This window comes from Mixophyes fleayi, chromosome 4 (genome assembly GCF_038048845.1).
Source record: "Mixophyes fleayi isolate aMixFle1 chromosome 4, aMixFle1.hap1, whole genome shotgun sequence".
NCBI classification, from domain to species: domain Eukaryota; kingdom Metazoa; phylum Chordata; class Amphibia; order Anura; family Limnodynastidae; genus Mixophyes; species Mixophyes fleayi.
This window is the reverse complement of record NC_134405.1, coordinates 52,903,815-52,916,964: the sequence shown is the minus strand read 5'-3', so window position 1 is coordinate 52,916,964 and position 13,150 is coordinate 52,903,815. Positions and strand designations below refer to the sequence as shown.

At 44.3% G+C, this 13,150-nt stretch overlaps 4 protein-coding genes across 4 annotated transcripts in view; 2 read left to right on the top strand and 2 right to left on the bottom strand.

The window, feature by feature from the left end:
* Window positions 1-13,150, top strand: part of LOC142150652 (olfactory receptor-like protein OLF4) — a 118,192-nt gene that overhangs the window by 16,414 nt on the left and 88,628 nt on the right. The gene's annotated exons all lie outside the window — the stretch shown is intronic.
* LOC142151416 (histone H2B 1.1-like) lies at window positions 3,331-3,751 on the bottom strand. Its single transcript, XM_075207026.1, has one exon. It carries the CDS (start codon window positions 3,720-3,722, stop codon window positions 3,342-3,344), a length of 381 nt encoding a protein of 126 aa, XP_075063127.1. The 5' UTR covers window positions 3,723-3,751; the 3' UTR covers window positions 3,331-3,341.
* Window positions 4,033-4,518, top strand: LOC142151415 (histone H2A type 2-B-like). The gene has a single exon (XM_075207024.1). The coding sequence runs from the start codon at window positions 4,033-4,035 to the stop codon at window positions 4,423-4,425; it is 393 nt and encodes a 130-aa protein (XP_075063125.1). The 3' UTR covers window positions 4,426-4,518.
* LOC142150655 (histone H3) lies at window positions 4,958-5,430 on the bottom strand. Its single transcript, XM_075205850.1, has one exon. It carries the CDS (start codon window positions 5,428-5,430, stop codon window positions 5,020-5,022), a length of 411 nt encoding a protein of 136 aa, XP_075061951.1. The 3' UTR covers window positions 4,958-5,019.

Genomic DNA, 13,150 nt, shown 5'->3' with positions numbered 1-13,150 from the left:
AGCCTCTACTCTCGCGCAGCTGTCACTGATGTCGATATTCAGTGACAGCTGCGGGAGAGAGGAGGCTGCTGGGTCCTAGCGCCGCGCGGATTGGTAAGTGTTTCTGTTTGCTTTCTTTTCTCTAGGGCTGGCCCGCGGCACCCCAGTGACAGTGCCGCATCACCCCTGGGAGCCGCGGCGCACACTTTGGGAACCGCCGCTATAAGCAATACGTCACTGTACCCGTGTAATGTGCTACAAAACAAGACTAAATACAATAGTAAGTGACCATGCTGCTTTAAGCTAGGTACACACTACAGATTTTCCCACCAACTTTTTATGCCGATCGATTTTACATGTGATCGATGTTCCGATCGCTCAGTTCATGGACTGCATACACACTAGCCTTGTTTAGGACGATAAAGGGAAGAGCGGACTTCCCTTTAGCGACTTTTTACAGCCATGTTGTGGTGAGCAATGACTGTAATTTCGTACTCACTGTTGTGGATCGGTCGGAAGTTTATACACACTTCACAACGGAAACGAGATTGGAACGAAAATATAAAACGGTACAACCAAACAAATGAGGCGATAATCGTCCATTTGGGCAGACTTTCGACCATTGTGTCACTGCACACACTGACCCGACTTTTGAACGAGCGGTCGTATGTCGGCTGATTGAGCCGATTATTGGATGAAAACCGTGTAGTGTGTACCCAGCTTTAGAACTGAAGATATAACACTGTGATACTGCAACCCCTTTGTACTCCATATGGCAAGATTTATGGTACTTTATTACTGATGAGAGAGGGTCCCTAGGAGGGACAACCTTTACTGACCCTACTCTCATATAAAAATATAGAACTACAAGTGTTGGCAAAAGAGGATGTCAAGTTGCCTTTGTTTTTCAATGTGCCCAGCACCCTGCTCTTGCCACACCAGCCTCTCTTCACAATAAAGATGGCAATTTAGTTCCTAGACAAGAGTGCCATAAAGTTGTTTGGATTGGGAGCAGATACAATCTGCCTGTGCTAACCACCCGGGTGTACAAGAGTCCTGATCCTCTTTATGTCGTTCAATATGCAGCCTGCTCTGTACGGATTGTGACAAAGAGCATCTTCTTTATGTCAAGTGCCAGGTGGAGAGAGAAGAGCCCCGATGGGCCATTTTAGCCTTGTAGAAACGGGGAGATGTGTCACATGCCGGGCAGATCCGACGGGGTATGGGGGAGCTGCCAGCGGGGATTCCTGGCTTCCTTAGCAGCACCTAGTCCAGCAATGACCATAAAGGGTTAGGAGAGACCTTGGAGGACGGTTGTGGTGCAGAGAACCAGCTCGCTCGTCTTCTCATTTCGTATAAAAGTCTCTTTTCCTCGGTCACAGAAACACAACGTACGAGGAAAGCTCCCCTTACACTCAGACAGGGAAGGGTTTACGTGACTGCATATCTGCCAATAGAAAAACAGAGCGGACTGTGTCCACCAGCCAATCACAGCGCAGCCGGCAGTGTATATAAGAGACTTCTGGCGCCCTCTATGGATAGTACTTTTCTATTTGTGTACTTGTAGTGAAGATGGCACAAACCGCACCAGTCGCCGCTGAGTCTGTGCCTCTATCAGAGGGCGCCGGCAAGAAGAAGAGACAGCCGAAGAAAGCCGCAGGAGGAGCCAAGAAGAGCCCCAAACCCTCTGGTCCTAAAGTGTCCGAGCTGATCCTGAACGCCGTGTCCGCCTCCAAAGAGCGCAGCGGGGTTTCTCTTGCCGCTTTGAAGAAGGCTCTGGCTGCCGGAGGTTACGATGTGGAGAAGAATAACACCCGCGTCAAACTGGCTGTGAAAGGTTTGGTGACCAAGGAAACCCTCATCCAGGTGAAAGGCAGCGGCGCTTCCGGGTCCTTCAAACTGAATAGGAAGCAGCTGGAGAGCAAAGGGAAGGCGGCCAAGAAGTCTGTGCAGCCCAAGAAGCCGGCGGCAAAGAAAGTGGCCAAATCCCCCAAGAAAGCTCCGAGTGCGGCCAAGACCCCGAAGAAGGTGAAGAAGCCAACGGCGTCTGCCGCAAAAAGCCCGAAGAAGGCTGCCAAGAGCCCGGCTAAGAAGGCGGCTAAGCCTAAAGCTACCAAGAGCCCGGCTAAAAAGGCGGCTAAGCCCAAAGCTACCAAGAGTCCGGCTAAGAAAGCTGCGGCAAAGAAGTGATGGAAGAGCCGCAGCCTGATCTTTCTTAACTCCCCCCAAAGGCTCTTTTCAGAGCCACCCACCCTCTCACGATAGAGCTGTATGCACACGATATGATCTATAAGGGGGAAACACGGGAGTGAGGGGTATGTATTAGGTAACCATATACGGTCTCCAATCCTTACACTCAACCACATTTCCTGCCATAACCTTGGGTATTGCTGTGAAGAGGCAAATGTGACTTCATAACAATATTACAGTAAGTCTGCAAACTCATGCGCTGGATTTTAAATCTAGACAAATGACTGATTGGTCTGTTGACTACACAGAAAACCACCGTTTCTCCTGCAACACCTCCTAATAATCATTATTGTGTATTGCAAACGCTGGTGGTTACAGTGCAGTCTATAACATGATCGATCTGATTGCAGATAGATTCTTCTATACCCACTGCCATAATGGAGAATATGCAAACTTTAACCCCTTGCATTACACCTGCCGGTAACCATCTTTCCTGGCACACATTGTGAACAACTTTGGCACAAAGGATAAATAGCATTGCCGATAATACTTATGTCTCTTGGGGAATAAGGTTTATTCACTCTTTTACTCATATAATTGTAGCAAAAATAGAGTATCAAAGTGAAGATTTATTTTGCATTCTATTTGTTAGAGACAGTTAAATGTATCCGTAAATTCCTTAACTAGAAGTGGAGAATTAAACATATCGGGATAACGAGGGCAAAGTTTCCCTCAGTGACCACATGAGGTCGCTCTTCGGTCAGATTAGTGTGGTTACCAACTTCCAATTTCTGATGTTTTGTAGGAAAGAGCCAAGAATTCAAAGCGTGTTCAATTTATAAACTTGAAAAAAAAAATATACAAATTCTATGAAATGTTGTATAATAAATGTTAATGGACAAGGGTTATTGTCACATTTTATTTACGTTTCTTTATGTGGACCATATCGATCAACTTGTACACCTGCATTTTCCACATCATTAAAAATACGAATAGACCATTCAGGAAATGAATTGTTAAATGAAGTCCGGATGAAGAGCCAGATTATAGTCCCAAATCACTTGTCAGCAGCCTAGTATAGTTACAGCACAAACCACAATAATTACAGCCCGATTAGTGAGAAGATGGGTGGCTCTTAGAAGAGCCTTTGTATTCATGTAGGACAGAGGATATTACTTGGCGCTGGTGTACTTGGTGACGGCCTTAGTGCCCTCGGACACGGCATGCTTGGCCAGCTCTCCCGGCAGCAGCAGGCGTACGGCGGTCTGGATCTCCCGGGAGGTGATGGTGGAGCGCTTGTTATAATGAGCCAGGCGGGAAGCTTCCCCAGCGATGCGCTCAAAGATGTCATTAACAAAGGAGTTCATGATGCCCATAGCCTTAGAGGAGATACCGGTATCGGGGTGCACCTGCTTCAGTACCTTGTACACGTAGATGGCGTAACTCTCCTTCCTGGTCTTCCTACGCTTCTTCCCATCTTTCTTCTGGGTCTTGGTCACCGCTTTCTTGGAGCCTTTCTTAGCAGCAGGCGCTGACTTCGCTGGATCAGGCATTATCAGTTCTTTCTCTCTACACACGATGCTGAAAAACTGTTTCTAAACGCCGTCAGATCTGCTTTATTTATAGGCAGCGCATGCAAATGAGGAATCACGATTTATTGGACAAATTTATCATGTGACGGTCGGTGTATTCATAACTCCACCCTTCACTTCCTGACTGGCCTGCGCATGAACCTGAGCGGCATTGGTTAGGGAAAAGCGGACCAATCACAGAGGAAGCTGTTTGTGCCTTCCAAGTATATGAAGGAAGGAGACGAGCAGAATTACTTATATTACAGTGCTAGTATATTAGTCTGAGCTGAACATGTCTGGAAGAGGGAAACAAGGCGGTAAGACCCGGGCTAAGGCCAAGACTCGCTCTTCTAGGGCCGGTCTGCAGTTTCCTGTCGGTCGCGTTCACCGTCTACTGAGGAAGGGAAACTATGCGCAGCGTGTGGGAGCCGGAGCCCCGGTGTATATGGCCGCAGTACTCGAGTACCTGACGGCTGAGATTCTGGAGCTGGCTGGGAACGCCGCCCGTGATAACAAGAAGACCCGTATCATCCCCCGCCACCTGCAGCTCGCCGTGCGCAACGATGAGGAGCTCAATAAGCTGCTCGGTGGGGTGACCATCGCCCAGGGAGGTGTCCTGCCCAACATCCAGGCCGTGCTGCTGCCCAAGAAGACCGAGAGCCACAAGCCGGCCAAGGGCAAGTGATTTGCCGCTGGATATTTCCACTAAAGAACCGACGTCCCTATAACACAAAGGCTCTTCTCAGAGCCACCCACGTTTTCCTATAGGAGCTGATTACAATGCGGTTGTTTCTTTCACTAGTAAACCCGGCCAGAACTTTTATCACCACTTTGGGTAGATAAGTGAGATTATGTACAGGGACTATCTTTGTGGGGAACAACTAATGTTAATAGCTCGTTCAGTAGGATAACGTGGCTGAAAAAAGCCGTCAGTATCTATACATACACACACTAGTTTATGCCATTTGTGCGGGTGGTTGAAACTAGTTGAGTACAACCTTAGTTTTCTCGAAAATAAATAAAAAATAATGTTAAGTAGGTAGGAGAATCAGTGTGTGCAAACAGCAACTGACGAAATGCACGTTGTGCTGATAATACAGGCTGAGCTGCTGCTTTGGATCCCCATAAATGATCGAATACCGACCCGTGTCTTATACCAGACAGTTATTACTTTAGATAAATAATTGAAAACATACAGAGTAATGCTAGAGCTCGTTTAGAAGGATTTGGTGGCTCTGAAAAGAGCCTTTGTGTTATGTATGTAGATGTACTGATTATCTTATGCCCTCTCCCCGCGGATTCTGCGGGCCAGCTGGATGTCCTTGGGCATGATGGTCACCCTCTTGGCGTGGATGGCGCAGAGGTTGGTGTCCTCGAAGAGCCCCACCAGGTAAGCTTCGCTGGCCTCTTGCAGGGCCATGACTGCCGAGCTCTGGAAGCGCAGGTCGGTCTTGAAGTCCTGGGCGATCTCCCGCACCAGACGCTGGAAAGGCAACTTGCGGATCAGCAGCTCAGTGGATTTCTGGTAGCGGCGGATCTCTCGGAGAGCAACAGTCCCGGGACGGTAACGATGCGGCTTCTTCACGCCGCCGGTAGCAGGGGCGCTCTTCCGGGCGGCTTTAGTTGCCAGCTGCTTGCGGGGAGCTTTCCCTCCGGTAGATTTGCGGGCGGTCTGCTTGGTCCTGGCCATTGCTGTACTACAAGTGTGTATTAGTAACTGAAAATAAGCTGCTTAACCAACTTTATTTATACAAAGTGCTGCGCTGTGATTGGATGATTTAAGGTCGCCTTTCATCCTCATTGGTTTAATCAGCTCGCTGCATGTTTCAAAAAGTCCGCCAATAATCTTTATTGTTTTTTTTTGTTATTTTTTATATAAGCCATCTGACAGGATGAGGAATTAATTGATAACAATTAGGACAAACGGTATTTTCATGTTTCAGTAATGATTATTACGATTTAACTGAACCGGGAAGTATTTCCTAGTATTTCAGCGGGAAGAAATAACAAGTAGATACACATACTTACCACACGGTGGTGATATTGCGTCACAATCTACAATACAGTACTAGGAGCTAAACATCCCACGTTCAATATATACTCCCCCGCCCCATTCCTTCTATTTTATTCTTCTACAGTATAGCATCACTTTTTGATAGTGGCATAATTACTTGTTTTAAATGATCAATCTGATGTAACTATCACATAGGTTGTCTCTATTATTCCTGTTATTGTCAATTGAAAATACAATGTGACACAGAGCAATAGATGACATTAGCTCAGGGACTTTATAATGTGCCCTTGTTGGAACACTTGGAGTATTGGGTGTCACAATATGCAGCACCCACAGGCTATTTGCCAGGATCTAGAGGAGTTTACCAGCAGCAACTCCTGCACCAAGTCTTCTCTCACTGAGTTTCTTTTCAGTCTCTCAACCCCTACAGTACCGAAAAATCTATAAACATATATAGATTGCGGAAAAGGAGTGTTTAATTTTGAAAAACAATGTGCGTGGATAAAGCATATCATGCACAGGTGAGAATTATGCTCCTGGAACCTGAATGAGAATACCTTATGATTGAAGAACAAGATGAAAGTGAATGGCCAGTTCACTTGTAAGTACTTATATGAATGTCAATGTGTTCCAAAAGTTTTCTAAAAACAGAACATGAATACATCTTACATGTGGAAAAGTGTCTTTAGAGCGATCTCACCAGGAGGTTAACAGCGGGCTGTTGGGAAAGACTCTCCCTTTGTGTAGCTCATACAACTGAACAGACTCGGACTCCAAGCTGCAGGTCCCTCCATAGGAACAATAATCTAGTCTTATCATGCTCTCCTCAATTAAGGCTGACAACCTCCTGATTCAGAGCTTGTGGGCTGTTTGAAGAAGGATTCTCCCCCTCTACAATTCCTGCAGCCAAATACAGTTGTTCAATTCACAGTTCCTCTATAATGATGTACTTATTAGAGAGAATATTTCTCAAAAGTTGATAGAAACATTGATGTCCAGGTTAAAAGGATGTTAAAATTCCACATGTGTCTGTCTGATTCGGAATAAATATCCCCTAACGCGTTTCGTCAGTCTGATTCTGACTATGTCAAAGATACTTTGTGGTCACTCGTTGGGGTCCAATTATATATACAACCTGCTGCAATTAGTACAGCTGTAGCAGTCATTTAGGTCAACACCTAAGATCGTTCGTAGCACACATATATTTTATGGCACAGCACAATGTAAAAATATTGGGCTGCTTATGGGAGGAAGATTCACCCCCAGCAGCAGCAACAGCAGCAGCAGTGGGACTAACGCTCAAGAATTCTTCAGAGGAATCAATTATAATGCAGGAGTCATCGAGCCTTACAAAGTTGGATGCAGGGCTAACTCCTATCAATACTGAGGATATTGATGAGGACAATGTTGTGGGTGTAGATTGCAGGCGTCGGGATGTAGGTGAGAGAAGTGTCCTAGCTGATGACGGACTGCTTGTTATTATTTTTCTTTCAGCTTTTCAGAACACCTTGCCATGAACTCGCGTCAAATGGCGTAACATGGATGAGGTTCCAAGATGGTTAAGGTCCCTCCCTCGACTGAATGTGGCTTTACATACACTACAATTGGCTAGACAACTGTTGTCAGGATTTGGGTAGAAATAATTCCACACATAAGAAGTGGCTTTTTTTGGTCTTATGTCCAGGCATGACAATGGCCTTCTTCTTGTCACGTGCCAGAACTGCTTCCACTGGTGCAGGACTTACACAAACAACCTCATCATCATCAACACCCTCTTTAGCGCCATCGTCAGCTACACAAATACCCCCCTCATCCTCTTCTAATTCCAAAGTGGCATCCTCAATTGATTTATCACCAGCTAAAACGCTGAGTTGTTTTGAGACAGACAGGCTGGGGCTATTCCAAGATAGCCTTAAGTTTCTCGGGGTCCACTTGAGATCCGGAACCAGAGATCACATACCGAAGAAAATTAAGCTGTTCTCTCTCCAAAACACATTTTTCTAATTTACAAAAAAAAAGTGATATTGTCGAAGCTGAGTGAGAACGGCAGCCACATGTTCACGATGAGATCTTAAATCAGAAGAGTAGATGAGAATATCATCCAGATATATATCCACGAACTGATAGAGCATATCTTGAAAGATCTTATTCATAAAAATTTGGAAAACAGTGAGTGAATTACACAGCTTGAAAGGCATCACCGTATACTCAAAGTGGCCATCAAGGTTGTTATAGGCTGTTTTCCATTTTTTGCCTTTTTTAATCCGACTCAAATTATAAGCTCCCCTTAGATCTAATTTTGTGAAGATGGAAGCTCCTTTTATCCTGTCAAAGAGTTCCAAGATCAGGAGCAGTGGGTACCTGTTTTTAACAGTGATGGAATTGAGACCCCTATAATCAATGCAAGGGCGAAGCCCTCCATCTTTCTTATTGACGCAAAGAACTATGTCCCGGCAGGGGAGGTAGATTTCCATATGAAGCCTCTCTTTAGGTTGTCCTCAATGTAGGTAGACATGGCCTGGGATTCAGGTAAGAAGAGAGGATAGACGCGATCATGTGGAGGAGTCTTGCCAGTTAACAACTCTATAGCACAATCCCAAGCCCGATGAAGGGGTAACTTGGAGGCTTCTTGTTCACAAAAGACAATCGTGAAGTTAACGTACTGAGCCAGAAGATCCAAGGAAGTAAACAAATATGGTAAGGATTCTCTCTTAGGAATCAGCACCTTCTGAAGGCATCGGGAATGACAGGAGGATCCGCAAGATAGCACTTGCGCTTTTTGCCAATACAATACCTTTGAATTGAGTTGAAGCCAAGGAAGACCTAATACCAGCAGGTTAATGGATATAGGGATAACCAGAAAGGAGATGCATTCAGTGTGCAGTGCACCCACCTGAAGAGAAAGAGGAATAGTGCAAAATCTGACTGATCCCCCCACAATGCGACTACGTCAATGTTAGTGATAGCTATGAGTTGAGGAAGGAGAGGCAAATGTACGGCTGCACTGGAGTCAATAAGAGCGGGCAGTGAGACCTGATGATCAGCATAACAAAGCAGCACTTCAAAGGAATAGTTTGAGTCACACAGAGAGATCTCTGATGTACCTAACCCGGCCTCTCTGGAGGAGGTTAGGTTCTCCCGTTTCCCAGGTGCTTAGAACAATTGTATCAAGAAATGTCCGGGCTCACCACAGTACAGACAGAGATTATTATTAAAACGTCTCTCCCTCTCCTCAAGTGAGAGATGTGCTCAGCCTATTTGCATGGACTCCTCAACAGGGATAATGGGGTTTTGAAACCTGGGAGCCAAACACAGGTTAGAGCGACAGGAATGTTCTCTCTCTTGAATTCTCTCCCTAAAACTAATGTAAATTTGGTTACAAATGGAGATAAGGGCATCAAGATAAGCAGGACATTCCTGACTAGCTAGATTATCCTTTATAAAATTGGATAAACCCTGCCAGAAAGTTGCTTCCAGGGTGTCATTGTTCAACCGCAGCTCAGAAGTTAAAGTACGAAACTTAATGGCATATTGACCCAGAGGAAGCGTACCCTGTCGTATATGAAGAATGGCGGAGGCTGTACTAGAGAACCTGCCTGGTTCTTCGAATAATTTCATAAACATCTCCAAAAACATAGTGTAGTTATGTAACAAAGGATGGTTGCGATCCCAGAACGGTGAGGCCCAAGCCAAGGCTTGGCCAGATAACACAGAAATGATATATGTGACTATGGTTTTTTCAGTAGGAAAATTTCCCGGCTGCAATTAAAATTGTAAAGCACACTAAATTAAAAAGCCCCAACAGGACTTAGGATCAACATCAAACTTCGGAGAATTAAGGATCTGGAGCTATGACGCAGAAGAATGTGTTACTGCAGAGCTTTGCACTGGAGGACCGCAAGCCGGAGGATTAACTTGGGTAGCCAAGGTGTTTTTTAATGTATCAAGTCGTACACAGGGAGTATCCAGTAGCGAAGTCTCAAGATAAGCCGAGGTCTGGTACACAGGTCAGAACCAGTAATGAAGCAGGCACGAATCACAGGGAGAAGAAGCACCTAGAAGGCAAAGCGAGTCAAACACTAGATAACTTACACCATACAAGTGTCAGAGCGATTCTTATGTAGGAAGGGGAAGGTCAAATTCCCTGCTGGAGGTCACATGACCAGCAGAGCCGCACACTCGGAAGTCCCCACACTACAGACAGGACGGGAACAGGAGCGTGGAGCAGGTAAGTTTCTTACACGTGCTTTGTCAAATTGCCTGGAATAAAGTAACTGTTCGTTGGAGGGGATTAACATTGCAATGTTCCACTGTTTGGGATTATTCGTGCTAAATTCAAATTGAGGAATACAGGGAGCCGTGACTTTGCTCTGTGCTATTTTCCACGGAATGTTTGTTTGAACTAGAGATTGTCACTGACCCCCGTGTTTTGGTTTTGGATTCGGTTTTGGATCTGGATTACCGTCGTGTTTTGGTTTTGGTTTTGCAAAACTGCCATTGCGTGTTTTGGTTTTGGTTTTGTTTGGTTTTGTTTTGCTATTTTTTTGGAAAATCCATGTTTTTGGGCCTAAATTAACCCAATTTAGTGCTCCAACTGTTTTAGAGACAAGTAATCTAATTGTTGAGGTAATAAATCATCCAAAAAAACAGTTTAATTCTTCGTTGGTAGGCCTATTCTACACACAAAACAGATTGTCTTCCTCTCCATCTATGCATATTGGCAATGCAGCCATCGTCTTTGGATGTATATTACACCCTACACTTATAGTTAAATATGTAAAGAAATGGAAAAAGCCAGTTTGGTTTCTGTCTCTCAAGGCCCCCCTCCACTTGTATAAAATACCAAAAAATTCAGCCATTATAGACTGTACAATATTAATTGACATGGAGAAAGCCAGTTTGGTTTCTGTCTCTCTAGGCCCCCCTCCACTTGTATAAAATACTAAAAAATTCAGCCATTATAGACTGTACAATATTAATTGACATGGAGAAAGACAGTTTGGTTTCTGTCTCTCTAGGCCCCCCTCCACTTGTATAAAATACAAAAAAATCCAGCCGTTATAGACTGTACAATATTAATTGACATGGAAAAAGACAGTTTGGTTTCTGTCTCTCTAGGCCCCCCTCCACTTGTATAAAATACTAATAAATTCAGCCGTTATATACTGTACAATATAAATTGAAATGGACAAAGGCAGTTTGGTATCTGTCTGCATCAGATCCTCTCTCCACTAGGAGTAAAATAGAAAACTATTCAGCCGTTATATAATCTAGAATATAAATAGAAATTGAGAAAGGCAATTTGGTATCTGTCTGCATCATAATCATCAACATCATCATTAGCGCCCTCGTCGCCTACACAAATCTCCCCCTCATCCTCTTCTAATTCCAAAGTGGCATCCTCAATTTGGGTATCACCGGCTACACTCGGGCTATTAAGGCACACATCAGCAGAATGCTCACGATTAGACATCCCACTGTTGGATGGACTCTCCACATGGATTGTTGTCATTTGTGAATCAGAGCAAATATTCTCCTGTAATGCCTCACTGTTATCTTGCAGCTCGGCTTTGACGCGTAACAGTAGTTGTGCACCAATTGTAGGCTGGGTAACTACTTGGGATCTGCCACTAATAGCCAAAGGTGAAGGCCTCATTCTCTCTTTGCCACTGCGTGTGTAGAATGTCATGCTTGCAATTTTTTTTTTATCGTCACTTAACTTTTGCTCAGTTACACTTCTTTTTCGCTTCAATACAGTAAATTTTTTTTGGGTTTTTGTTTTTTGCACTAATTTGAAAACACTCTGTTGTTTGACATCGCCTTGGCCAGATGACGTACTGGGAACACTAACATCAGGACTGGTGACAGAACCTGGTTGCTCATTCAGATCATATGTGGACTGCTTTGAATCTATTCTGAGCGCAAACCACTGGGGAGTGCTAAAAATTATTTAGTAGATACTGCTGACAGATATGACTTTTGACAGCCAGAAATATTAATGCACAATTAGGGAGGACACCCCAAAAGCACTGAGGATTGCTAAAAATTATTTAGTAGATACTGCTGACAGATATGACTTTTGACAGCCAGAAATATTAATGCACAATTAGGGAGGACACCCCAAAAGCACTGAGGAGTGCTAAAAATTATTTAGTAGATACTGCTGACAGATATGACTTTTGACAGCCAGAAATATTAATGCACAATTAGGGAGGACACCCCAAAAGCACTGAGGAGTGCTAAAAATTATTTAGTAGATACTGCTGACAGATATGACTTTTGACAGCCCGAAATATTAATGCACAATTAGGGAGGACACCCCAAAAGCACTGAGGAGTGCTTAAAATTATTTAGTAGATACTGCTGACAGATATGACTTTTGACAGCCAGAAATATTAATGCACAATTAGGGAGGACACCCCAAAAGCACTGAGGAGTGCTAAAAATTATTTAGTAGATACTGCTGACAGATATGACTTTTGACAGCCAGAAATATTAATGCACAATTAGGGAGGACACCCCAAAAGCACTGAGGAGTGCTAAAAATTATTTAGTAGATACTGCTGACAGATATGACTTTTGACAGCCAGAAATATTAATGCACAATTAGGGAGGACACCCCAAAAGCACTGAGGAGTGCTAAAAATTATTTAGTAGATACTGCTGACAGATATGACTTTTGACAGCCAGAAATATTAATGCACAATTAGGGAGGACACCCCAAAAGCACTGAGGAGTGCTAAAAATTATTTAGTAGATACTGCTGACAGATATGACTTTTGACAGCCAGAAATATTAATGCACAATTAGGGAGGACACCCCAAAAGCACTGAGGAGTGCTAAAAATTATTTAGTAGATACTGCTGACAGATATGACTTTTGACAGCCAGAAATATTAATGCACAATTAGGGAGGACACCCCAAAAGCACTGAGGAGTGCTAAAAATTATTTAGTAGATACTGCTGACAGATATGACTTTTGACAGCCAGAAATATTTATGCACAATTATGGGGGACACCCCAAAAGCGCTGGGGAGTGCCAAATATGAAGAAAAAATAATAAACCTCTATCCTCCTCTCTGCACTAGCGATTTTGGTTAGAGCAATTGCAAGAACAATATTGTATTCTCTGTCCCTGCTCTAATTAGCCTATGACTACACCCTGCTCTCTCCCTCTGTCAAATGGCGATGGATTGCTGTGGAGGCGTGTATTTATAAAGTTGAAGTATCGCGAGAACCGAGCCCCGAGATCCGACGACGTCACAATGACGTTCGGCCTCGATTTGGATTCGGAATGGGCGGGAGAGTACCGAGCTGCTCAGCTCGGTACTCGGATACCCAAAGTTCGGGTGGGTTCGGTTCTCGGAGAACCGGACCCGCCCATCTCTAGTTTGAA

Coding starts and splice junctions, on each gene's coding strand:
- LOC142151416 (XM_075207026.1), bottom strand. CDS start 3,722: ATGCCTGATCCAGCGAAGTCAGCGCCTGCTGCTAAGAAAGGCTCCAAG.
- LOC142151415 (XM_075207024.1), top strand. CDS start 4,033: ATGTCTGGAAGAGGGAAACAAGGCGGTAAGACCCGGGCTAAGGCCAAG.
- LOC142150655 (XM_075205850.1), bottom strand. CDS start 5,430: ATGGCCAGGACCAAGCAGACCGCCCGCAAATCTACCGGAGGGAAAGCT.